The 24,896-nt window shown below is 39.9% G+C and overlaps 1 protein-coding gene across 1 annotated transcript in view; it reads right to left on the bottom strand.

Annotated features, from left to right (window-relative positions):
- Positions 1-24,896, bottom strand: part of LOC148690698 (uncharacterized) — a 64,237-nt gene that overhangs the window by 38,989 nt on the left and 352 nt on the right. Inside the window, exon 2 of the mRNA XM_088684989.1 lies at positions 24,178-24,878. Within this exon, the coding sequence (XP_088541115.1) occupies positions 24,178-24,628 (451 nt within the window). The 5' untranslated portion in view covers positions 24,629-24,878. The remainder of the gene's footprint in view (positions 1-24,177; positions 24,879-24,896) is intronic.

The raw sequence follows: 24,896 nt of genomic DNA, 5'->3' as shown, positions 1-24,896 counted from the left end.
ATAAGAACTACCAATTAAATAATAATTAAATTGTAACAATTTTTTCAAATGCATGAAATATATGCAAATGAGATGGATCAATGTATTCACTCCCTTCTAATCCCGCCAACACATACCTAAGGCATCCAAGCCACGTCCCATACCATGCTTATACCACTTGGCTAGAATACGAGTTAACTCCCGTTCATCCCTTAAGCCCAATTTTCAAAAAAATTTTCTCCATTTCCACTTTATTGATATAGGCACTTCCCCTTATGCCTAATTGTATATTCAAGTTCTTTCCCCAATGCCTGACATATAGAAGGTTCATTATTTTATAACCAACCGGGTCAAGCCTTTCCCCCGACGCCTAACGTATACAAGGTTTATTATTTTATATTCAAGGAAAACTTCAACTCTTGAATATATTCATAACTCAAACATAACTTAACTCTTTTTCTTACTTTACAAGAATGCTTATGTATATGCCATGTAACAAGGATATCAATAATCTCTAAAACATCTGCAATAGTAATCAAATTGTTAGTAACCAAAATTGTATTATATTATCAATAATATAGTATTGATAACACACAACAATCTAATTGAGAAATATTACTTTACCATTTTACTCCATCTCTCTCTAGGTGATATTGATGCATAACCCCCTCTAAGTTCCATAGAGCAATTCTATTGGGTAAGTTCTCATGCATTTTCTGGGATTTGTCTCTCTTATTTTACAACATTCTCAAGGAAAATATATGGAGATATTTGATGGTTTAGTGGGATTGCTCTCATGACAATGATCTCAAAATGTAAATTCATAAACAACACAAGATTTAAGTGGTTCGTCAAATCGACTACATCCACTAGGGTTTGCTTTCATTGTATTTCACTATATATGAGAGACTTACAAATACAATGAAAGATGACTTAAAGCCTTAATAGTAAGTAAAAGAAAGACAAAGAGTTAACATGAAGGGGATGATAGATTTTTGTTAGAGTTGTTCCTTTTTTTTTTCTTCTTCTTCCTCTCTCTTCTCTCTATGTCTCTTCTGTTGGTACTTGCTCATTCCTTTATAGAGATTGCATGACATCTTCCTCTCAAAAAAAATCTCCCAAGTTTGCCAATAGAAAGAAACCAAGTGTTGTGCCAATCATTAGACATAAAATGTGTTCCAATAACAAGGCAACAGGTGTTGTCCTAATCATTAAGAATGAAATGTGGTCCAATAGAAAAACAACAAATGTTAAGCTAATCCTTAGCCCTATACGTGTTCCAATAGAAACACACCAAATGTGAAGTTAATCATTGACAATGGTATGTGTTCAAATGGCAAAGAGACATGTGTTAAGTTAATCATGAACTAATGAATATCATGCAAGATGGATACAAGCATCAAAAGTTACGTAAAGGTTTATCTCAAGGTAAGCTTGTTCGAGTTGCATTGGAGTGAGAATATTACCCAAATGATTAAGATTCCTTCAGATTGATGAGTAAGCACTTCTAATACCACAAGTATTGCCTCATGCATTCTAAGAACATATACATGCTATAGACTTCCCACCTCCACATTTAGAGTGGTAAATAATCACCAAATCATTAACTCTTAATGATTACAAACTTTCCACCTCATCTTTGAGAGAAAATATCAAGACAAAACTACTCATTTAGTCCAACCTCAAACTCTCAGCCCATTATGAGAAAAGTCAAGCCAAACTCATTATAATCTCCTTCTCCAATTCAAACTAAAAATATCTCTAATTACATATGAACATGAAAAAATATCTAGCTAGGTTTTTTTTTTTTTTTTTTTTTTTTGAAATAATTTTGTAGCAAAAAGGATTTTACGTTGAGACTATTTTACATATCGAAAGTAGGTTCTAGCATAAAAGAAATCTAATAAAATCATTACGTAAAGATAATTACCCACATACGCACATATATAACCATTTTTTTTTAATACGGGGTATTACAGCCACTCAAAGTTTTTTGGAAGCATCTGCTCCCATCAACTTTATATAGGACACGCAAAAGAAGTACTCTAACCTTATTAGATGGGGGAGGGTGAAGAAGCTAGGACAGGAGGGTAGAGTTCAAGAGAGTAGAATGTGTTTAGAAGCGTGGAATATAGGAACCTTCACGGGAAAAATCTATGGAAGTAGTGGAAGTTATGGTGAGGACAAGGATAAGTATTATGTGCCTCCAAGAAACTAAGTGGGTTGGTCTTAAGGCAAAGGATCTCGAAAACTCAAGTTTTAAACTTTGGTATTCAGGAATAAATAGAATGAGAAATGGTGTTGGCATCATCGTGGACAAGACCCGGACACAAGATGTTGTAGATGTCAAGAGGGTAGGAGATAGAATTATGGCTATCAAGATTAAAAGGAGATTTAAATGGACATGGGGGCAAGGATACAGGCAACTGTGGAGGTTTTCATGGTGGCCATGGTTTTGGGGAAATAAACGAGGATGGGGAAGCCATCTTGGATTTTGCAATGGCATACGATCTCTTCATAGCCAACACTTTCTTTAAGAAGAGAGAAGAACATGTGATCACCTACAAGAGTGGGTCGTCAAAAACACAAATGAATTTTCTTCTAATGAGGAAGGGGGATGTACAAGTTGTAAGGATTGCAAAGTTAAACCGGGAGAGAGCTTGGCTAATCAACATCGCTCGTTGGTGATGGATGTACATATCAAAAGAGAGAGAGAAAAAAAAAAAAACAAGACATTGAAGTGCCAAAGGACTAGATGGTGGAATCTAAAAGGAGAAAAACAAGACATTGAAGTGCCAAATGACTAGATAGTGGAATCTAAAAGGAGAAAAACAAGTCATTTTCAAAAGGAAAGTAATCACCCAATGCGTTTGGAATAGAGAGGGGGAAGCTAGCCAAATATGGGATTCCATGGCTAGTTGTATCCGAAAAGTAGTAAAAGGGGTATTAGGAGATTCCAAGGGCTTTGCTCCACACCAAAAGGAATCTTGGTGGTGGAATGAGGAGGTAAAAACAAAGGTTAAGGCTAAGAAGGAATGTTGTAAAGCCTTATACAAGGATATGACCGATGAAAATAGTGACAGGTATAGAATAGCGAAGAAGAAGATGAAGAAAGTTGTGAGAGAAGCTAAGCTAGAAGTTTTTGATGATATTTATAAGTGACTAGATACCAAAGAATGAGAGTTGGATATCTATAAACTAGCTAGAGCAAGGGAAAAGAAGACAAGAGACCTAAACCAAGTGAGGTGCATCAAGGATGAGAATGGAAAGCTTCTTGCTACAAAGAATACAATCAAGGATAGATGAAGAGGTTATTTTGATAATCTTTTCAATGAAGGACATGACAGGAGTAATTCTTTGGGGGAGTTGAGTAACTCAGAAGAGTGTAGAAACTACTCATTTTACCGCCGAATTAAAGAGGAAGAAGTGGTTGTAGCTTGAAAAAGATGAAGCATAGAAAAACAGTGGACCCAAATGATATACCGATTGAAGTGTGGAAAGTCTTGTGAGAAACGGGTATAGCATGGCTCACATACCTTTTCAATAGGATTTTGAAAATGAAGAAGATGTCAAATGAGTGGTGAAAGATGAATTTTGGTGCCTATCTACAAGAATAAGGGTGACGTACAAAATTGCATGAACTATAGGGGTATTAAGTTAATGAGTCTCTGGGAGAGAGTAATTGAGCATAGACTAAGGCAAGAGACACGGGTCTCGGACAACCAATTCGAGTTCATGCCAGGGTGCTCAACCATTGAGGCAATCTATCTCTTACGAAGATCGATAGAAAGATATAGAGATATGAAAAATGGATTTGCATATGGTATTTATAAATTTGGAAAAAGCGTATGACAGGATCCGAAGAGACATTCTTTGGAGGATTTTAGAGAAGAAAGGAGTACGAGTAGCATATATCCAAGCTATAAAGGATACGTATGATGAAGCAAGGACTGCCGTAAGAACTCATGAAGGACAAACCAAAAGTTTCCCCATAACTGTAGGGTTACGTCAAGGCTCATCTTTAAGTCCTTACCTTTTTGCATTGGTAATGGATGAGTTAACAAAACATATTCAAGATGATATTCCTTGGTGTATGCTTTTCGCAGATGATATAGGGTTGATAGATGAAACTCAGGAATGAGTAAATACGAAGCTTAACCTTTGGAGATAAGTGTTGGAATCAAAAAGACTTCGCCTATGTCAGTCAAAGACAGAATATATGGAGTGCAAGCTTAGTGCAAACGGAGGCTTAAATGAGTTAAGGGTGATGATTGGAGATCATGAGGTACCAAAGAGTGAATGTTTTCGCTACCTAGGATCTATCTTGCAAAGGAATGGAAAGTTGGATAGAGACTTCAACCATATAATACAAGCTGAATGGATGAAGTGGAAGAGTGCATCTGGCGTGTTGTGTAACCGTCGTATGCCATTAAAGCTCAAGGGAAAATTTTACAGGACGGCAATAAGGTCGGCATTGCTTTATGGTATAGAATGTTGGGCGGTGAAGCATTAACACATACATAAAATAGGTGTAGTGGAGATGAGAATGCTCCATTGGATGTGTGGGCACACGAGAATGGATAAGATTAGGCATGAGGATATCTGGGGTAAAGTAGGAATAGTTGAAATTGAAAGATCGGTTACGGTGGTTTGGACATGTGAAATGAAGGTTTACTGATGCTTTGGTTAGAAGATGCGATTACGGGATAGAGGTTCAGAGCCGAAGGGGTAGAGGAAGACCTAGGAAGAGACTCTAAGAAAAGACTTAGAGTACTTAGATCTAATGGAAGACGTGACTCACAACTAAGCACAATTGTGTTCTATGATTCATACAACCGACCTCACTTAATGGGACAAGGCTTTGTTGTTGCTGTTGTTGTAGCGATGCAATTTTCATTTAGGTAATAGGTAAGAGTGGGCACGGGAAAATATGACAGAAGGTCAAGTTTTCTGGGAACTCTATTTTTTTTGTTTGGATTTGGTGAGGAATTGGAAGTAAGAGTCATGCTCGATGACGAGTTCGAAGTAGAAAATGAGTTTGGGGTGGGTCTAACAAGCTTGCTTTGCAGGTTTCGTCATCATCCACCACATCCAAAGGAAAGATGGCTCAGTAGATTGATGATCACTCGGTAGCGGTGAGGAGGGAGATGAAAGATTGCAACTGGATGAAGAATTGCGGCTAGGGTTGAATGGGGGAAGGTTTAACGGATAGAGGTTGAAGATAAGTATAGAGGTAAGGGGTGGGCCCACTATTGTTTGAAAAAAAAATTATATTTTAATTTCATTTCCTTCTTAGATTAACATTTCTAAATAAAATCACTTTTCTACCCTATATGGCATAATATTGACTGGCACATCAGCAAAAGAATGGGATAGGCACTTGCTATATCATTAGTTAACAGTCAAACTGACGGTTTGACTAACGGATTTATGAAACTGCAATTAAATACAAGTTTTTATATGAGATTGAAATGTTTTTAAAATGTTGTATGAGGTTACAATTGTACCCAAACCTAAGGGGGCTAGATATAATTTATCCATTTTAAAATCTCAAGGTGTAATGAGAGCAACTTAACACATCATGATCCGTTAAAACACTTCAAATGACTTGAAAGGTGTAAATATGTAGTGAAAGTGAATTTGGATTTCTTTAGATATCCATTCTTATTTTCAAAATTTTCCAAACTTACTAACCAATAATATTTGATTTCCCACTAAAGTCAATGAAGGGTGGTATTTATACCATATAATTGTAGATCTGCTACTAATTAATATGACAGTCTGGTGATAGTTCCATTCACTTTTAAGTGAGAAGTTCTATGTTTGAATCACATAAATGACAAGTTTGAACCAATTTATTCATGCACCCCTTTAGAGCAAATATATAAGTGCTAAACAAAATATATCATATGCTTTTGCTAATCTAGGCATAGTTATGATCACTCTTGAATGTGGTTTCATAATGTGGATGCAAATTTTTGTCATCTTCTCCTTTGACGAAAATGCACCTGCAAAGTAATAACACCTAAGATTAAGGCCAAAAGCCTCACACGCTCACGTTGAATTGGGGGCTTTGGCCAAAGAATCTCCGATGCCAAAGTTAGAATTTTGGAAAGAATGTATTTAGAAGTTTGTGGGTAGCAAATAGCCTATCATTTTAGTGGGATAAGGGGGGTATTTATAGGAGGGTGGCCGACCCTATTGGTAATTGGTGGAGAATGGCCGGCCATATGGTGTAATTGGGTGAATAATTGCAAGATATTATGCGAAATGATATCGTGCAATTAACATGGCAATTATTCCTAAATTGAATAGGAAGTTTTGGGAGTTACATTTTGAATAAAATCAATAAGGGATTGATAGGGAGTGATGAGAGGGATTAGAATAAATACCATATTGATCACGTTTGACTCTTCCTTGATTGACCCATTGTCCATTGCATGCGCATGAGAATTCTGGTGTGCCTCGAGGGTAATCAAGTCTTTCTTGTCCATAAATCCACGTGTCACCTCCATGATTTTTGAGATTATATTTGGCCACAAATGCACCCCCCCCCAACACCTGCTGGGCTGCTCGAATGAAAGGGCAATAGGTAACACCCTGAAAATTTAAATATACGAATATGTGGAGAAAAAATAATAATAAAATAAAAAATAAAGAAAATAAAGAAATAAAAGAGGAGTTGAGAACTCTCGAGAAGGGGGAGACGTCGGTGGAAAAGAAAAAAGAATAAAAAGGAGGAGGGAAAGGAATGAAGGAGGAAGGGGAGGAAGACTAGTGGGAGGGGGGATTCTTGTTGCTGTGGATGTTGAGATCAGCGAGAACGCCCCCATGCTTCAGCTCTGGGTTTCACACTTTTTATCGGGGTTGTTTACAGCAGTTGATGATCCTCCCGTTGTTGTAAGTATTTCCCAAGAAACTTCTGGGTATAATTTTACAATATGTATATAACATTGACATACATGCTTCAATCAAACATAATCCTGATCATACATAAATATATATTGCTTTGTTTATAAATTTGATGTGTTTTAAGCTCTGCACTTGTATAACCTTTTATGAAAGGCTAACTTGATTTAATGGATGTGAGAATCTGTCAAGTATGTGTGATTAGAGGATTAGTCATTTGAATTACATAGAGTCAGACTTTTCCTTTATTCTAAAATGCTTTTTCTAATTAAGTGAAGATGAAGCTGGATAACTAGTGACTCAAATTATGTTATATAATGAATTGACAATGACTTATTTTGAATGAATGCTTCTATTTAACATGATGCGAAATTAAATTTCTTACTTGTTGGGGAATGATGTTGGTACATTGAGATTTATAGTTATAGACGGAAAGCATAAGATTAGCTTGTATTTTTACGCACTTCAGAATTTATTCTTTGTTATTGGAAGTACCTTTGGGGTTAAGTGAATCAAATGCTCGGTCAGGTACATGTAATAAGTATAGACTCTGTCTTCCTAGGTAAAGACTCCAAAGAAAGTCAGCACGCATGGGTATGCTCGGTGGCCTTATTTCGAGGTAGTGGCCATGACCTTTTATTAGAGCATAGACACGACATTGAGGCCTAACCAAGATGTTTAGAACCAAGATTAAGAAACGTTGAGGAAGGATTTCATAAATAAAATAATGTATAATCAACCTAGGTTTTAGAATAGCTATGAAATCTTCTATTGAGGTGAGTTAGTAGCATAGTTATGGATTTATTTATTAAGGTGAACTACAAATGGCTTGATCCCTTCATAGGGTATGTAGGCAGTCTAACGAAAAGGTTAGATGCAGCCATAAATAACCGAGATAAATCTTTATCGAAAATTAGAAAGAAGAAAAGAGATTGGGTGTTTAGTTTAAAGATGGACCTTATGTTTTTGTTAAATAAATTTAGCTATCAAATATGTGAGGACCTATCACGGTAATTGTATCCTGAAACAAATGTTTCGGGGCGGGGCGTTACATGTAGAGATCTCTAATTTTGATGTAGATTTCCACATTGACTTGGAATTAGACTCCTCTAGGAAAGGGGAATAAATTGCCACCAAAGCCTATTTAAGCCTACCTTAAGTAGGAGATTAAATCATCTTCGGAGGGCAATTATTCATCCTTACAAGATAGAAAGAAAGCTAGAACCGTCTTTCGTTGATTTCTTTGTCTTCTCCGCACCGCACCAAGGTAAGAAAAACTTAATTTTCCTTGTATTCTTCTTGGGTGGTGCTACCGCGGGGCAGTCGTCGGGGTGGTGCGGTACGTCGGATGGCAGGGGCTAGGAATCGGCTAGGTATGGGCCAGCACTTGGGCTACTTAGCTTGGCTAAAGCTAAGGGTTGGCTCGGGAAGGGCCAAGGAAGTGGTGTGGCATAGGCCACGGTTTAGGCTGCCACATCTGTGCTACTTACCAAGAAGGGGGAAATTACTTAAGTTTGATTTCTATGTTGCCATAGATAGAGTAATTGAGGACAAAGCTGCCAAGATCAGAGCTGTTGAGGATGAAATGTTGGATGAGCAAACTGTTGAGTGCGAAGTGGTTGCTGAGGGCATGATGGTTGCTGGTAAGCCCAAGGTCATCTAAGTTGCTAAATGAGTAGTCTGCTCTGTTTAGCTTGTGTTGGATTTTGATGACCTTCGTATAAGTTTATCAATTTGCTAGAAATAAACCGCTTTCTTCATTTTACTTCATCTTCATTTTTCTTGAAACTTTGCTTACTTGGAGTGTCTTACAAAACTTTTAGTCATAGAATCGTTGGTTGGCACACTGTTTTGAAAAAAATCTGACGATCCTACAAAGTCACTATGGCCATGAGTTTTGGCTTATTGGGTGTCGAGCTGTTGAGTTCGTCGTCGACTGCTGCCCTCTAACCATTTCCTGCTTAGTTGGTCTTCGAGTATTTGATCCTTTTGAGTTGTATGGCTTGCATCACAACATGATAAAGATATGTGGAATATGAAAATCATTAACTAATCATATCAAAATGAGTAGTTGTGTGGAAATTCATTGGCAGTTTGCCCCCTTCCATTGAAGAATAGACCCAGATGGGCATCAAAGGATTAGTTTATCCCCTTATACTGGAAAACATAACCAGATGGGTGTTAGAGAATTGGTTTATCCGCTCACACTGAAGAGCAGACCCAGATGGGTGTCGGGGAATTGGTTTATCATCTTGCGTTGGAAAGTTTACCCAGATAGGTATCGAGGAATTGGTTTACCCTTTCACACTGGAGAACTTACCCATATAAGTGTCGGGGGATTGGTTTACCCTCTAGCACTAGAGAGCTTACCCAGATAGATGTTGGGAATTGGCTTACCCCCTCGCACTGGAAAGCAATTAGTTTACCCTATCGCGTTGGAGAGTTTACCTAGATGGATGTCAGGAAATTAGTTTACCCTCTCTCACTGAAGAGCATAGAAGTCGTTGTCATGAGCGCAACCGAGGAAAGCTGGACTACTAGACAATTGAAATAATCCTTAGCCTGTGAGGTCATGTTCGATGACCTGCTTAAGACTTTAAGCTGCTTGTGGAAGTAGGAAGTGCAGTTAGTTGTTCCTGGACTTTTTCCAAGTATTGTGCTATCCTCAGATGTTTCATCATGTGTTCTTATGAAGCTTGGTTGGTGGTTAGCTAAGAATCTGAAGAGAATTCAAGCTTTTTCACCGCTAAGTCTTTTGCTTGCAAAAGCTGCTAATAAAGCCTCGTATTCTACTCTGTCGTTGGATGCTTTAAAGTTTGAAATATATGGGCTTGGTCGACGCGGTTAGGAGTCGCACGATAAGATCGGCACGATTAGGAGCTGTGGTGCAAGATCGCACGTCTGGGAGCCATAGTGACAGATTGAAGGCGGCCAGGAGTCGTGGAACAGGTAGGCACAACTATGAGAACGAAGTCAGGGCCAGGCTATGCGCATCAGGAGGAATTGAACCACTAGGTATGCAGTGCTCGGCCACTAGTGATGAGCTGCTCCAGTATTGAATCGCCTAGAGTGATGAAAACAGGACATGTCCTTGGTTTTTGGCAGTTGGGCTGGTGTATCATTCTTGTACCCATCTGCCCCTGGTGTGCCATTAAGCTTAGTTGTTACGTTTATCGGAACATAAATAATCTTTGTATCTGCCAGTGTATGTGGGATGGTTCTGTCTGCTCGATCTTGTCAATGAAATGTGAACTTTTTCTTGAATTTGCCTTTGTTGGAGCAGCGAAGCTTTTAGTTGCCCTCGGTTATGACTTGCTGGTCTAAGCGGCTATTCTCTATGTTCGGCTCGTCTATGTCATGGCTGCGGTGCATGTGGTATGTTTTTAGCTGGCGAACGGGTTACTCGTAAACTGCCAATTGAACTTAAGCCAGATTGAGTGATTGCTTCTCTCCGTCCGTCATACTGCCTATTCTAATGTGAGGTGGAGAATGCTCCTTGCGGAACTAGCCACAAATGAACACTTTGCCTAGAAATTTGTCCATGTTGATTATTGGAGGGTGGCCTCATGAATGTATGCTCATATGTGGGCCTAACTGGGAGTGAACGCTCATTCGCGGGCTAAAACAAGAGTATTTGCTATCTTGGAGAACTAGGCGGAAGTGTACATTGCTAGAATGCTCTGTTCGTGGCTAGTCGGGGGGATGTTTGTTGGGACATTGTTGGAGAGGTTCGTCATCTGTCCTTGTCTTGCTTCGAGACACCTCGTCTGGGCACGCTGCATCTTGTGCGCTATAAAAGCTGATTCACCAAGGTTGTTTGCAACGCGAGGGTACTTGTCAACTCTATGACTTGTCAGGATAAGTATTATTCGCCATTTGGGATAAAAAAGCTTGGACGGTATGCATCTCCTTAAGTGGTGAAAGTGTAATGGACTCTGGGTGTGAGATTTGAGCTGGGATTTGTTAAATTTGCAGAAAATAGGGTGAAATTTGAGCTGGGATTTGGGCCCTATGACCATGGTCTGCTATCATGAAGTTGTCCCACTCCCCACTGCCACGATGGTTGTTGTGGCTACCATCATGATGGTGCTTCGTGGTGGCAAAGTTGCTCTTCTTGCAACCACGTTTAGGCCTCATGGATCGTCGTGGTAGGGCTACGTAGCGATCTCCATCATCTGATCTGGATCTTTAAACGTGGGAAGTTCTGTTCATCATGGTTTGCGAATTTCTCGTCATTGTATTTTTCGCTTATGTCTATTCAAAGAATTAAAATATTCTAAGAATAAGAACGTACTAAAAATTTACGAACGAACGAGAAATGAGAAACGTTGAATGCAAGAGTCTTCTTCGAGTGTGAATCAAATTCTCAATGAAAGCACCAATATGTGGATGCAAATTTCCGCCATCTTCTCCTTTGATGAAAATGTACCTACAAAATAATAACACCTAAGATTAAGACCAAAAGCCTCAAGTGCCCATGATAAATTGGGGGTGGGGTGGGGGTGCTTTGGCCAAAGAATCTCCAACGCCAAAGTTAGAATTTTGGAAAGAATGTATTTAGGAGTTTGTGGGTAGCAAATAGCCTAGCATTTTAGTGGGACAAGATGGGTAATTATAGAAGGTTGGCCGACCGTATTGGTGGAGAATGGCTGGCCATATATGGTGTAATTGGGTGAATAATTGCAAGATATTAGTAATATCTTGCAATTAACATGACAATTGTCCCTAAATTAAATAAATAGGAAGTTTTGGAAGTTACCTTCTGAATAAAATTAGTAAGGGATTGATGGGGAGTGATGAGAATGACTTGAATAAATACCATATTGATCACCTTTGACTCTTCCTTGATTGAGTTGTTATAGTCCGTTGCATACATGTGAGAATTCCGATGTGCTCAAGGGTAATCTCGTCTTTCTTGTCCAAAAATTTATGTGTCACCTCCACGATTTTTGGGATTAATTTTGGCTCCACACATAACTTCTCATTCGTAATTATATTTAGGGGTTAATTACCCACCCACCCTCCACACAGACCCCAGACACCAACCCCCCCCCCACCCCACCCCCCCCCCCCCCCCCCCCCCAACCCCAAAACAAAATCTTTTTAGGCTCCACACATAACTTCTCATACGTGCACGCCCTATGCCTTTCACTGCTTCCAGGTTACGAGTTCGAAAGCAGGTGGTTTCTGTCCCTTCTCTCTTCATTTTTTATTTAAATATATTAAATTACAAGGCACGAGAACCTTTATTGTGCTTGTGTAAATTAAAAAAAAAAAAAAATCTAATTTCTAACATGAGAAGGACACATGCAAGCTAGACACAAAAGTTTGGTGCTCAAACTTTAGGGCCCAAGGTTTGATGTCCCTGAATCTCATGTCTTTTATGTGTCATCTTAATCATATTTTAACACGTGTTTTTCAACTTAATTCTAAATTAACACTGTTAAATTTTTCGTAAAATTAATTATATTACCAAAAATTAAATGTTTAAAAAACCAACAGTGAAATTATTTTAGACTCCCGCGCACACACGACACACAACCCCATCACCGCTGTCGCTCCGCCTAACCACTGGCAAAGCTTCCTTTCTCTCGCTCTCTTCAAATCCTGCACTAGATCGTGATCGATCCAGCACGTCGAAGAACAAATATTCTATCAAAGTTTGATATTTGGGATTCAAGGAGGATATTAAATCGATGCTTCGTCGGTGGTGAGCAATGGCAACCACCAGACCCACACCCAGATCAACCCAACTTTTAATTTCATGCTTTCTCTTCTCTTTCCCTGATTGAAAGCTGGAAGCCCCAACTTCGTTTATTATATGAAAAGTGATATATAGTAAAGTTAACAGTGTTAGTTTGGAGTAAAGTTAACATGTCATGTGTCAAAAAATTAGGAAAAAAACACAAAAGAGACATGAAATTTGGGGACAGCAAACGTTGGCCAAACTTTAGTAGGCACAAGTACACTTTTCTATTTTTGGTGCCCTTTGTTTCGGCACAAATACACTTTTCTATTTTTGGTGCCCTTTATTTCGGCACATATACACTTTTCTATTTGTGCTCAATGATAATGAAAATGACACAAATAAATGGTGTTCTTAGCCTATTTTTTTTGTAGTGCATGGACGGCACTACCATTGTCTTTCAATCACTGAAATGAATTTATTTTGGGTTTAAAGTAATTGATTCATGCTTTCGACAAAAAAAAATAAAAAATCATACCATATTACTGAAGCCACAATATGGACGCAATTCCCCAGCTAGAAATTCCAATAAAAGTTTTGTTCGGTGAAGTAGAACACCAACGTCGTCCATTTCTGTGGAGTGTGGCAACTAGGGCGGCTATACCCATCAAACTCAAATCATCGGTTTTCCCTCATGCTTTCATTGTTTAAGGCAGAATATACAAGATCGATTTCGTTTTAGAAGAAGACAAGATGTAAAGATAAGAGATGTTGGTTTCTCTGTGGCGATTGGGTCTCTCATAACTACTTTCTAGAAGTTATTTACTCTCAAAAACAAGGGACCAGAATAGTTCCAAGCCCATCCTGACATTTTTTTTTTCACGCATAAAAATTTAGTGTTACATTTATGATTTTCAAAGTTTTCATGTACGCTCAAGGCCCCAAGTCGATGTTTTTACTTTAATTTTTTCATCAGGTTTGATTTGAGGTTGGTGACTCCTATCGAGTTCAAGCAATCTGTTGCTTGGGAGTTTTGAGGAGGACTCTGGTCTGGGATCAGTGGAGGGAGAGAGGAAGAAAGTCAGAGAGGCTTGGGGTTTGGTTTAATGAAGAAGATAATAAGGACAACAGCAAACTGGACCTAAAGGACGGTGGTTGGTTGCTTACCACATGACAGAGTAATTTTTATAAGATCAGGAAAGTATTTCAGATTGAGACATTTGGCCTCTCCTAAGTTAAAATCCTGGATCCGCCATTGTGTATAGTCAATGTAGACAATTCTCATGGCAATTTTCTTTGGCTTTTAAAACAAGATATATAATACATGATAAAATCCAATAATTTATTATTACTAATGATTTCCCTATAAGTCATATCTAACAGAAAATAGCATGGAATAATATAATGAAATACTTACATTCCTAAGGGATAGACTCATTTTTGCACTTACAAATAACATATTTTTATTGTAGAAATTTCATATAATCAAAATCGTTCAAATGTTTTAGCCTTCATTTGAAGATCATTTCTTAAAAAAATGATTCGAATAGAAGATCGTTTAGTCATCCAAATATATCAAATAAATCAACGGTGTAAGTACGAAATAATATTAATGATGAACTGTTCGTTTATTTGATACATTTAATGACTAAATAATGTCAAGTTCTAATGAATTTTTGTAGAAATAATCTTGAGTAGTTCTAATTATAAAGTTTCTACCGTAAATATACGTTATTTGTAAGTGGAGAAATGAGTTCATCCCTAAAAGAGAATGTATGTATTACCCATAATATAATTCCCAAGATAAAAGAGATTAGGTAGTTCAAAATCTTACGTTGGTTCTACTACTAAAGGTTACAAATTCCTATTCTTTGCACATTGTTTAGGAAAAATACTAGGAGATCACGTAGAGGTGGGAGCTTTTTTTGAAATAATATTTTTAGGTTATCTTAAGTTATTTTACGTTCATTTTAACATAAGAATATTTAAATTTTGAGACAGTGTAAAGTCACGCAACCCATTTCAACACATTACACAAACAACACTTCAACAACGTCTTTCTAATTCCTACAAACACCAAAATATTTGTTTGAGGTAGAATCTGAGTTAAATGATAACTTTTCATTATTTTAACTATTGAATTTAAGTTCTGCCCTTGGATCATGTATTTTATAGTTGGCCTTGATTACTGATAGGGATTTTACTACACACGCAAAAGGGTTAAAAACTCCTATATTACTTGCAAGAATGACAAGGTTATTGTAGTATAAACAATTATCACAATGTCGTTCTCTATAGGGATTATTAAATTATTCGAAACAAACCAAATTCTAACTAATTATTGTAAAATAGATATTTGAGATAATTGATTTTTATGACCTAATTTAATAAAACGAATTTAATTAATAAAAATAAAACAATCTGCAATATTGAAGCTGAAAGAAAAGGAAAAGTTTTGCAGAAATCAAATTAAGAAAGCACTAGGGTTCCGCCATCACCTAGCAATCCTATGAACTTTTACCAATTACTTATGATCTACACATGCCACTTTGAAGGTTAGGTTTTCCTAATTTATATTCTACTTGGAACCTCCAACATAGAACGTATATCTAACATGCAATCCATCCGGACGTTCGGATCGAATCTAAACATGAGAGACTCATTATACCCCTTTGAAAAACCATGCAACTCTTAAGACTTGGTGTTCATCTTAAGTGAAATTACAATTATTAACGACATGAAGCCAATGTCAATTTCAGGGAACCTTATGACCAAAATTGCATCAAATTACTTTTCTAAAGATCCTAATAGTGATCAAACATTACGACAATTAGATAGTTTTAATCATGGTGATTAATAATTCAAAGTATGGAAGCAATCAATCATAAGCAATTAAATAAAAATTACATATTCATGCTAAGGCTCAAGGCTTAGCCCTAGTAAAAGGAATTAGTAACGCATATTCATAATTAAAATCATAGAAAATATTATTGAGAAAAGGATTGAAAACACCTTAAAGTAGAAAATCTCTAAGAACCCTAGCAATTCTCTTTGTCTCCAAAGTTGCATAAAATGAAGCACCAAGAAAAAACTGTGGACGGAAAAGCAATATATGTTGCTATCCATTGCACAAACCCTAAAAACCAGGTCCTTTATTCCAACTAGGAAATTAAGAATAATAATAAAATATCTTAGAAAATAAAATCCTAATTAAGCTAGGGGAATCTGCCAAGTACTTGTCCAGCCACGTTTTAGTCTCAATATCCTCCAAATCTGGCCCATGATAGCTTGTTTTGAAGATCGGAACATTCTGAACACATCTCCAAAAGGCCACGAACCCATCCGAGGTCATCTTGGACTCTAAAAACGCAAGTCAATCCCCAAATGTCACTATTCCAGCACCGCGCATTGCTCATTTATTTTATCGCTAGAAAATAACCACTTGGTGGAAAAATATGATATTTTGATACGATCAAGCCAAGTGACTCATGAACGTCCTCCAACTGGAATTACTCCAAAATTCGTCCATTTGATTATGTTTTTGCTCCAGAGAAAGTCGAAAGTCCTATTTTGAAAATACAATTCAAAGTATCAAAATTCTTCCAAAATATTAATCAAAATATACTAAGAATATGGTTAAATATATTATATAAAATTGACTCATCAATTACGCATGTTTGATTTCATTCATTGAATTCAATGCAAAGGAAACAAAGTAATTAACTAAAAAAGATCAAATTCAAATCGTGACAATTTAAGCTATTGGACTAGAGAAAATAGTGTAAGTTTGGTTTGGGTTTGAGGTTGGAAGAAGTTTTTAAGTGGAAATCCTAAATTCTTAAATTTTTAAAAATTTTGACCTCTCCATTGATATGGCCTGAGTTACTTGGAGACTTAAAAAGTTGGTGAAAATTATGCAATAGTATTTCATAAGACTTATGTGTCCAACTAGGCAGGCACTTACATGCCAAGAATGAAAGATCAATCCCGACCCTTAACGGTGCAGAAGTTTCTGATTTTGATTCCTGAAATCCAGACCACAAGCATGTAAGAGCACGTTCGTAGCAGCTACACGCAGCTGTACCCTCATATATATAAAACAATATATAATATCTCACTAATATACATTATGTAAGTTGACGATACCATTACTTTAAACTTTTAGAGAGATTTGATACGTTTGAATTAACATTTCATTATGAATATGCTACTAATTGGAATATACATTGTTGAATTGTTTAATACATTTGGATGATTAAAACGGTCTTCAATTTGAATAATTTTTGTGGGAATGATTTTTAAATGAAGATTAAAAGATTGAACAATTCTAATTATAAAAATAATGCAATAAAAATACATTATTTATAAATGGTGAAATGAGCTTATCCCAAAAAGAAATCCAATTATTATCCGGTTTTGGTATGCTTCCAGGCCCCAATCATTTCAATTTTCCCTTCAATTTAGAGGAAGAAGACAAAGACTGTTCAAACCCGAGTAACTACCTGCCCTAGGTCAGACAAGAACGTGACGAGGAAACTAACAGCTGGCATTGACACATTATGAGAAATATGATGGCCATAGTATATAACATATATAAGTTACGTGCATGAATGATATCCCACATCCCTAATCATATCCAGTCCTTGATCAACAACTACAGTAGCCTTAAGCGGGATTAAAAGGTATTTTTTGAATCATGACGTGTTACGCGTGATTTACACATTTTAAATGTATTTCTATATGTAAATTGCTTCAATATTTTTTTTATGACAAAAAGAAAGTCAAATATTTGGACTAAATGAATAATATTAGACCATGTTAGAAGAAACCCCTCATAAATCAATCAAAGCAGTTGGATCCACATAATAAAATCGGTTCTTCAATTTCCATCTACCTTCTATTGAATTTACATTAAAAATAGAGAAAATAATATTTAATAAACAATTGATTGAATCATATTATTACTAGTCAATTGTGAGGCTAAACTCACCCCCGCCCCCTTAGTGTAGATAATATCATTTGTTAAAAAAAAAAAAAAAATACAATCATTTGACAACTAATTGAATTACATTGTTATGCATGTTTGAAAGATTTTTTTTTTATTTTTTATAACCAACACTACGCGCCTATTAAGATGTTATGAACGCGTTTAAAAATAGATAAAATAATATTTAATAAACAACTGACTGAATCACATTATTTGACACACCCCAACCGAGATCGGAGCGTGCTGGCCGTCACGCGAAGGTGACGTAGCCATGTGCACGTGCAGAAGCTAATAAAGTAGTAATAAAAGGTACGAATAATTAAAAACTAGCATACAAAGTACTAAAATAAGTGCTAGTATGTGCGGTACAATTCCAGAGCAGGTCTATAGCAGCCCAACAAAAACGACAACAGTGGTATGCCCGAAGGCGACCCTACAAGGGTGAGTGTCTGTCAGAAACGCCAAAAAGCCCTCTGGGAAAACCACCGCAACGGCTAAGCAACTAGAACCTGGAGGGGCGCAAAACAAAAGCGTGAGTGGGCAAAAACAAAGCTTTTTGAAAATCATTTAGCAAAATACATTCTAACCCCTCGCCGTAAAACCTGTATACTTCCCAGAAAATATATATACGCATAGTACATGTGTTAAGCATGCTCAAAAATATGCCATATGCTCGATAATATGCCATGCCGACATCTCATAAAGCTATGCAAGTGCTCAGGTATAATCGTATCAATCATATGTAATCTGGCAGCCGGAGTCACCTCACGTGACCTGTACGGCTGCATATAGAGCTCTAATCTCAATCTCAATATCTGAACCTGACCACGAGTCGGAACCACCTAAAGTGGTCTGTACAACAGGGCTGGGGTGTAATTAAGTGCTACGATCACGTGAAGCCTGGGCGAATAATCGCGGGTCACCTACGAGTCGGAACCACCTAATGTGGTCTGTACGACAGGCCTGTGCACCTAGCTTGGATCCAAGCTGAGCATAAGGTGCGGGAGGTGAACATCACGTGAAGGCCTGTGCCCTGCTCAGGGCGGGAGCACTAATACCGGGGGTGCAGGTTATGAGCTCTCTAGGCATCTCAAACCACTACTGAAACATAAACGTGAATGTCACTTACCTGGCACTTACCTGTGCGTCCACAGCACCCAATATGCATATGTATATGTATGCCACAATAATGCATGCAATGATGCGTAAACGATAATAATAAAGTGCATGGCATAATGTAAATAACCCTTTTTAATCAATTTCTGGGAATATAAATGTATATAGGTATATACGGAAAACAAAAGCCCACTCACTGATACGTGGAAGGGTCGTAGCCCCCCTGTCTCGCGTGTGCACGCTCGTCCTCGGGGTACGTGTCACCTAAATGCGAAACAACTATAAAAACGTTAACTTTAAAGCACATAACCCATTTCTCAAAATAACTTCTCATACATTGCTCAAAATGGACAAATGAATATACCAACGTGCTCTACACGACCTCAGGATCACAACCATAATTTTAAAATAATTTTTGGACCCCGCACGCGCCCCCACGCGCCAGGACAGGCACGGACCCACGCGCCCCCACGCGCGGCCACGTGCCATGCACACTGACGGCGTCAACTGACGCCGTCAGGAATATTCCTTTAACCCAACGGAATATTCCGTTAACCTTAACTGACGCCGTCAACTACCGTTAGGAATATTCCGTTAGACCTAACGGAATATTCCCCTTTCTTCTCCGACCACCCTCGCCGGACTCCGGCCACCGGAAACTGGCCGGAAAACTGGAAAAACTTAAAACTCACTAATCTCCTTCGTTTTTCATCCAATTTTCACGTATTTTATACCAAAATGAAGCCCTAAACCTCATCTACCACGTTGGACTAGTTTTAGAGCCTAAAAACAACTGGAATAAACTTTTCAAAAACATGGAAAATCGGCCAAACTTACAGTTCTTGGTTCCAACGTCCAAAACCGTCCAACGATGCACTCCCAAGCTCCTTGGGACCTCACCAACACAACTACAACCTTCAAAAGTCCAAAAACTAACTAGATTAAACTTGCATGAACAGTACACAATTCGGACCACTTCGAATCGACGTGAAAATGGTAGTTTCCTTACCTGAAAATGGTACCACTGGACTCCTCTCAGCCTCACGAGCTTGATGGTGTACTTGGTTCCCTCGATCTGCTAAGGTTTGAGGGGTTTTGGGTTTGTCCGTACAATTTCAATGGAGAAGAGAGAAAGGGAGCACGGGAGAGACAGAGAGATGACAGAAAGAGAGAGAGAAAGACAGTATCTGTGTGTGGAAGTGTGTGTGTGGTCCAACACATGCCACACCACCAAAAACAACCCACAACGTGACAAAAACGAACTAGGGGCAATAAGGTAATTTCACACGTGCGTTTTAATAATCCCGGGACGGGATGTCACAACCTTCCCTCCTTAAAAGAATTTCGTCCCGAAATTCAAAACAACCAAGCAACGACCCCTAGTGGTCAAAGAACAATCGAGGATACAAATCCCTCATCCGATCTTCTGTCTCCCACGTAGCTTCCTCAACTGAATGATTCCTCCACAAAACCTTCACCAAATTCACCGTTTTGTTCCTCAGAACCTTCTCTTTCCAATCGATGATCGTCACTGGCTCCTCGTCATACGTCAAATCTGGATTAATCTCAAGTGGTTGAGGAGGTATCACATGAGATGGATCAGCAACATAGTGTCGGAGCATAGACACGTGAAAAACATTATGCACTCTAGCTAACTCCGGAGGCAACTCCAACCTGTAAGCTACCTCACCGACTCGTTCTGTGACCACGTATGGTCCAATGTACCGGGGGCTCAACTTCCCTTTCTTTCCGAACCGCACAACACCTCTCCACGGTGAAAGCTTCAGAAATACCCAATCTCTGACCTCATATGTTCTGTCAGTAGCATGCCGATCCGCTAGACTCTTCTGCCTGTCCTGAGCTGCTTTCAGGTTAGACTTGATCACCTGAACATTCTGAGTAGTTTCCTCGACAATCTCTGGACCTACTAAGACTCTCTCGCCAACCTCTGACCAGCACAACGGTGTGCGACAAGCTCTGCCATACAAAGCCTCAAATGGCGCCATGCCAATGCTCGAATGAAAACTGTTGTTGTAAGCAAATTCCATCAAATCTAACCGCTGGTGCCAAGCATCGCCAAACTGCAACACCGAAGCTCGCAGCATATCCTCCAATGTCTGAATAGTTCTCTCTGACTGCCCGTCGGTCTGTGGATGATACGCCGTACTATAAAGTAATCTCGTGCCCAAAGCTTCCTGGAAAGCCACCCAGAACTTAGATGTGAATCGTGGGTCACGATCCGAAACAATACTCACTGGGACACCATGATACTTCACCACCTTCGAGATGAACAACTCCGCTAAACGGCTCAAAGAATACTTCTCTCTCACTGGAATAAAATGAGCCGATTTAGTGAGTCGATCAACGATCACGCAAATGCCGTCAAAGCCATTTTGTGTACGCGGCAACTTGTACACGAAATCCATGGTGATATTTTCCCATTTCCACTCTGGAACGGGAAGTGGCTGCAACAACCTAAACGGCTTCTTCCTCTCAGCTTTAACCTGCTGACAAACAGCACACCTGCTCACATACTCGGCTATCTCCCTCTTCATACCCGGCCAATAATAAAACGGTCGAATGGTATGATACATTTTAGTAGCTCCTGGATGCATGGCATAAGCCGAGATATGTGCTTCATCGAGAATTTCCTTCTTCAACTCCAAACTATTAGGCACGAACATTCTACCCTCTAGCATTAACATGCCATCCGAATCTCGAACTCTGAGATCTCGCCTCTTTCCTTGCTCTCGAGCTTGAATTAATTCTTGAGTCTCATGGTCAGCTACCTGAGCTTCAAGCACCCGATCAACAAGTATCGGCCTAACTTGGAAATTAGCAAGTAACGCCACATCTCGATCTTCGGTTTCTAACCTTACTCCCGTAGCACGCAAGTCCGCCAAAAGAGGAATACGACTAGCGTACAACGCATTAACGCGACCCTGAGACTTCCTGCTAAGTGCATCAGCCACAACGTTCGCACGACCCGGATGGTAGTCAATCGTGCAATCGTAATCGCTGAGCAATTCCAACCACCTCCGCTGGCGAAGATTAAGCTCCTTCTGAGTAAAAAGATATTGGAGGCTCTTGTGATCTGTAAAGATCCTACACTTCTCTCCATAAAGATAGTGTCTCCACAACTTCAACGCAAAGATGATAGCAGCCAACTCCAAATCATGCGTAGGGTAATTCAACTCATGAGGTTTCAACTGCCGCGAGGCATAAGCAATCACCCTACCATGCTGCATCAATACACATCCCAGACCATTCAAAGAAGCATCGCTGTAAACCTCAAAATCACCACTATCGTCTGGGAGTGCCAAAACAGGTGCATGAGTGAGACAATGCTTCAACTGCTGGAAACTCTGCTCGCACCTATCATCCCACTCAAATTTAACATCCTTCCTCGTTAACCTCGTCAACGGCAAGGCAATCACCGAAAAATCCTTAACAAATCTCCGATAATACCCCGCCAATCCAAGGAAACTTCTCACCTCGGTGACGGTTCGCGGTTGCTCCCAACTCTCCACCGCTGCAACCTTCTGAGGGTCCACCAAAATACCCTGAGCAGAAATGATGTGCCCCAAAAATGCAACTTGATCTAACCAAAACTGGCACTTGCTAAACTTAGCATATAGCTGGTGTTCCCTCAACCTCTTCAACACCAAAGTAAGATGTCGAACATGCTCCGCTTTCGACTTAGAATACACCAGAATATCGTCAATGAAGACAATAACAAATCTATCCAAGTAAGGTTGGAACACCCGGTTCATCAAATCCATAAAGGCGGCTGGTGCATTCGTCAAACCAAATGGCATAACCAGAAACTCGTAATGACCGTAACGAGTTCTGAATGCCGTCTTAGGGACATCATCCCTACTGATCTTCAGCTGATAATAACCAGACCTCAAGTCTATCTTGGAAAATACACAAGCACCTCTCAGCTGATCGAACAAATCATCGATACGAGGCAATGGGTAACGGTTTTTAATCGTCACCCGATTCAGTTGCCTGTAGTCAATGCACAGCCTCAAAGTTCCATCCTTCTTCCTCACAAACAGAACTGGAGCGCCCCAAGGCGAAGTACTAGGCTGAATAAATCCCTTATCCACTAACTCCTGCAGCTGAACTTTCAATTCCCTTAACTCCGCGGGAGCCATACGATATGGAGTTAGAGAAATAGGATTAGTACCTGGAAGTAACTCAATGGTGAACTCTACGTCTCGATCTGGGGGTAGACCAGGTAAATCCTCCGGAAAAACATCAGGAAAGTGTGTGACCACTCTCACATCCTCGACTCTACCAGGAGCGGCCTCATCCAACACCACATGTGCTAGGTACCCCTGGCAGCCTTTAGACAATAACTTTTTCGCTCGCAGCGCCGAAATAACGCTGTGTCTCACCCCACTTTGCTCACCCACAAAAGTAACCTCAGGTAGTCCAGGTCGGTGAAACGTAACTACTTTCCCGTAACAATCAATGTTGGCACGATAGAAATGCAACCAATCCGTGCCCAAAATCACATCAAAATCCACAATATCTAACGGGATAAGATCGGCTGATAAAGCAACACCCTCTACGATCACTGGACACCCTGGGTACACACAATCTACAACACATCTCTCTCCTCTAGGCATAGCGAACTCTAAATCGTACCCTAGAGGTGTGGGGCGAGGTTGAGTCACTTGAGCAAATGTATGAGAAATTACGGAATATGTGGCTCCACAATCAATTAAGACTCTAGCAAAACAACCAAGAATATTCAACGTACTCATAATCAAGTCTGGGTTGTTCTGAGCGTCCTGCAGAGAAATATTGTGAAGACGCCCCTGTCCCTGCTGACGTCCACCGCGGCCTCCACTCGCCCGAACACCGCGTCCCTGAGCACCACGCCCCTGACTGGGCTGACCCGACTGTCTCGAAGACCCTGCACTGCTAGTGGCAATCTCACCCTGCTGATACTGTCCTCCCTGATACCACTGAGAACCACCTACTGGAGCTGGAGGATACGGCATATAGCCGCCTGAATACTGAGGATAGCCACCCTGTGAATAAGGATCCTGGGGGTACTGATACTGCCCCGGAGCATAAAGGACAGCATCACCCTGATAGTGATAAGCACCACCTCGACTCGTCTGGCCGTAGCTACTAGGACCCTGGATCTACTGAAGTGGTGCAGGTGGCGGCATAAAGGTCTGCTGTGGTTTCTGCTGCTGCTGACCCTGGGGACAATTCGCCGCTCTATGTCCCACCTGTCCACACGTGAAGCAACCACTGCTACCACGTCTACACTCGCCGAAATGCCGGTTGTTACACCTGCGACAAACTGGGGCTCTACCTCGCCCACCATCGCCCTGCCTCTGGCCTCTAGCGCCACCAGAAAATCTACCTCCACGACCCTGTCCAGTGGCACTGAAGCCACCACTCGAAGAACTCGAGCTAGCACCACCCCTCTTGAAGTTCTGCGTCTGACGGGGCCCGAGCGATACTTGACCTTTACCTTTGTCGTCTTTCTTCGAATTGCCGTCTTTCCCTTCATCACTATCGCTCGACATATTCTCAGAGTCTTCGATCCTCAACAATATCTCATAAAAGTCCTGGTAAGTCCCGCTGTGGACAGCAGTCGCCATCGAACGCCATTTCTTCTTAGTACCTTGGCGGAAGAGACGGAGCATCTCCGCCGGATTACCAGCGACATCAGGATGATAACGAGACAAATCCGTAAACTTGCGGTAGTACTCATTCGCCGACATCTTCTGCTGCTTCAGTTCAGTAAACTCCTGTTTCTTTCTATCGATGTACTCAGGGGGCACATACCTCCTTTTGAACAAATCTGTAAAAACATTCCAATCCGTCCTCTGCTCTGGAGTCAACCTACGAAGCGCCTGCTCCCACCAAGCTGCAGACTCAGTATCCAGGAACCATGTGGTCGTCTCGACCCACCTCTCCATAGGGAGATTTCCCTGGTTATGCAATACACGGAAGGTCTTCTCTACGTGTTTTAGCCAGCGCTATGCATTCTCATGCCCCTCACTGCCCTTAAACTTATCCAACTTCAGATTATACATAGTCTCCAGAGGAGTCCTCTGGGGAGGGCGCATCACTGACTGAAGAGCTGTAGCGAAGACTTCCCCCAGCTGAGCGACATCGGGGAAGTTAGACTCGGAAGTACGACGTGGTTCCCGACGAGGAGGCATAATTCTGACAGAAGACACCAAA

Source organism: Pyrus communis, chromosome 15 (genome assembly GCF_041283825.1).
Source record: "Pyrus communis isolate YQ-2024b chromosome 15, ASM4128382v1, whole genome shotgun sequence".
Lineage (NCBI taxonomy): Eukaryota > Viridiplantae > Streptophyta > Magnoliopsida > Rosales > Rosaceae > Pyrus > Pyrus communis.
This window is presented reverse-complemented; position numbering and strand designations above follow the sequence as displayed.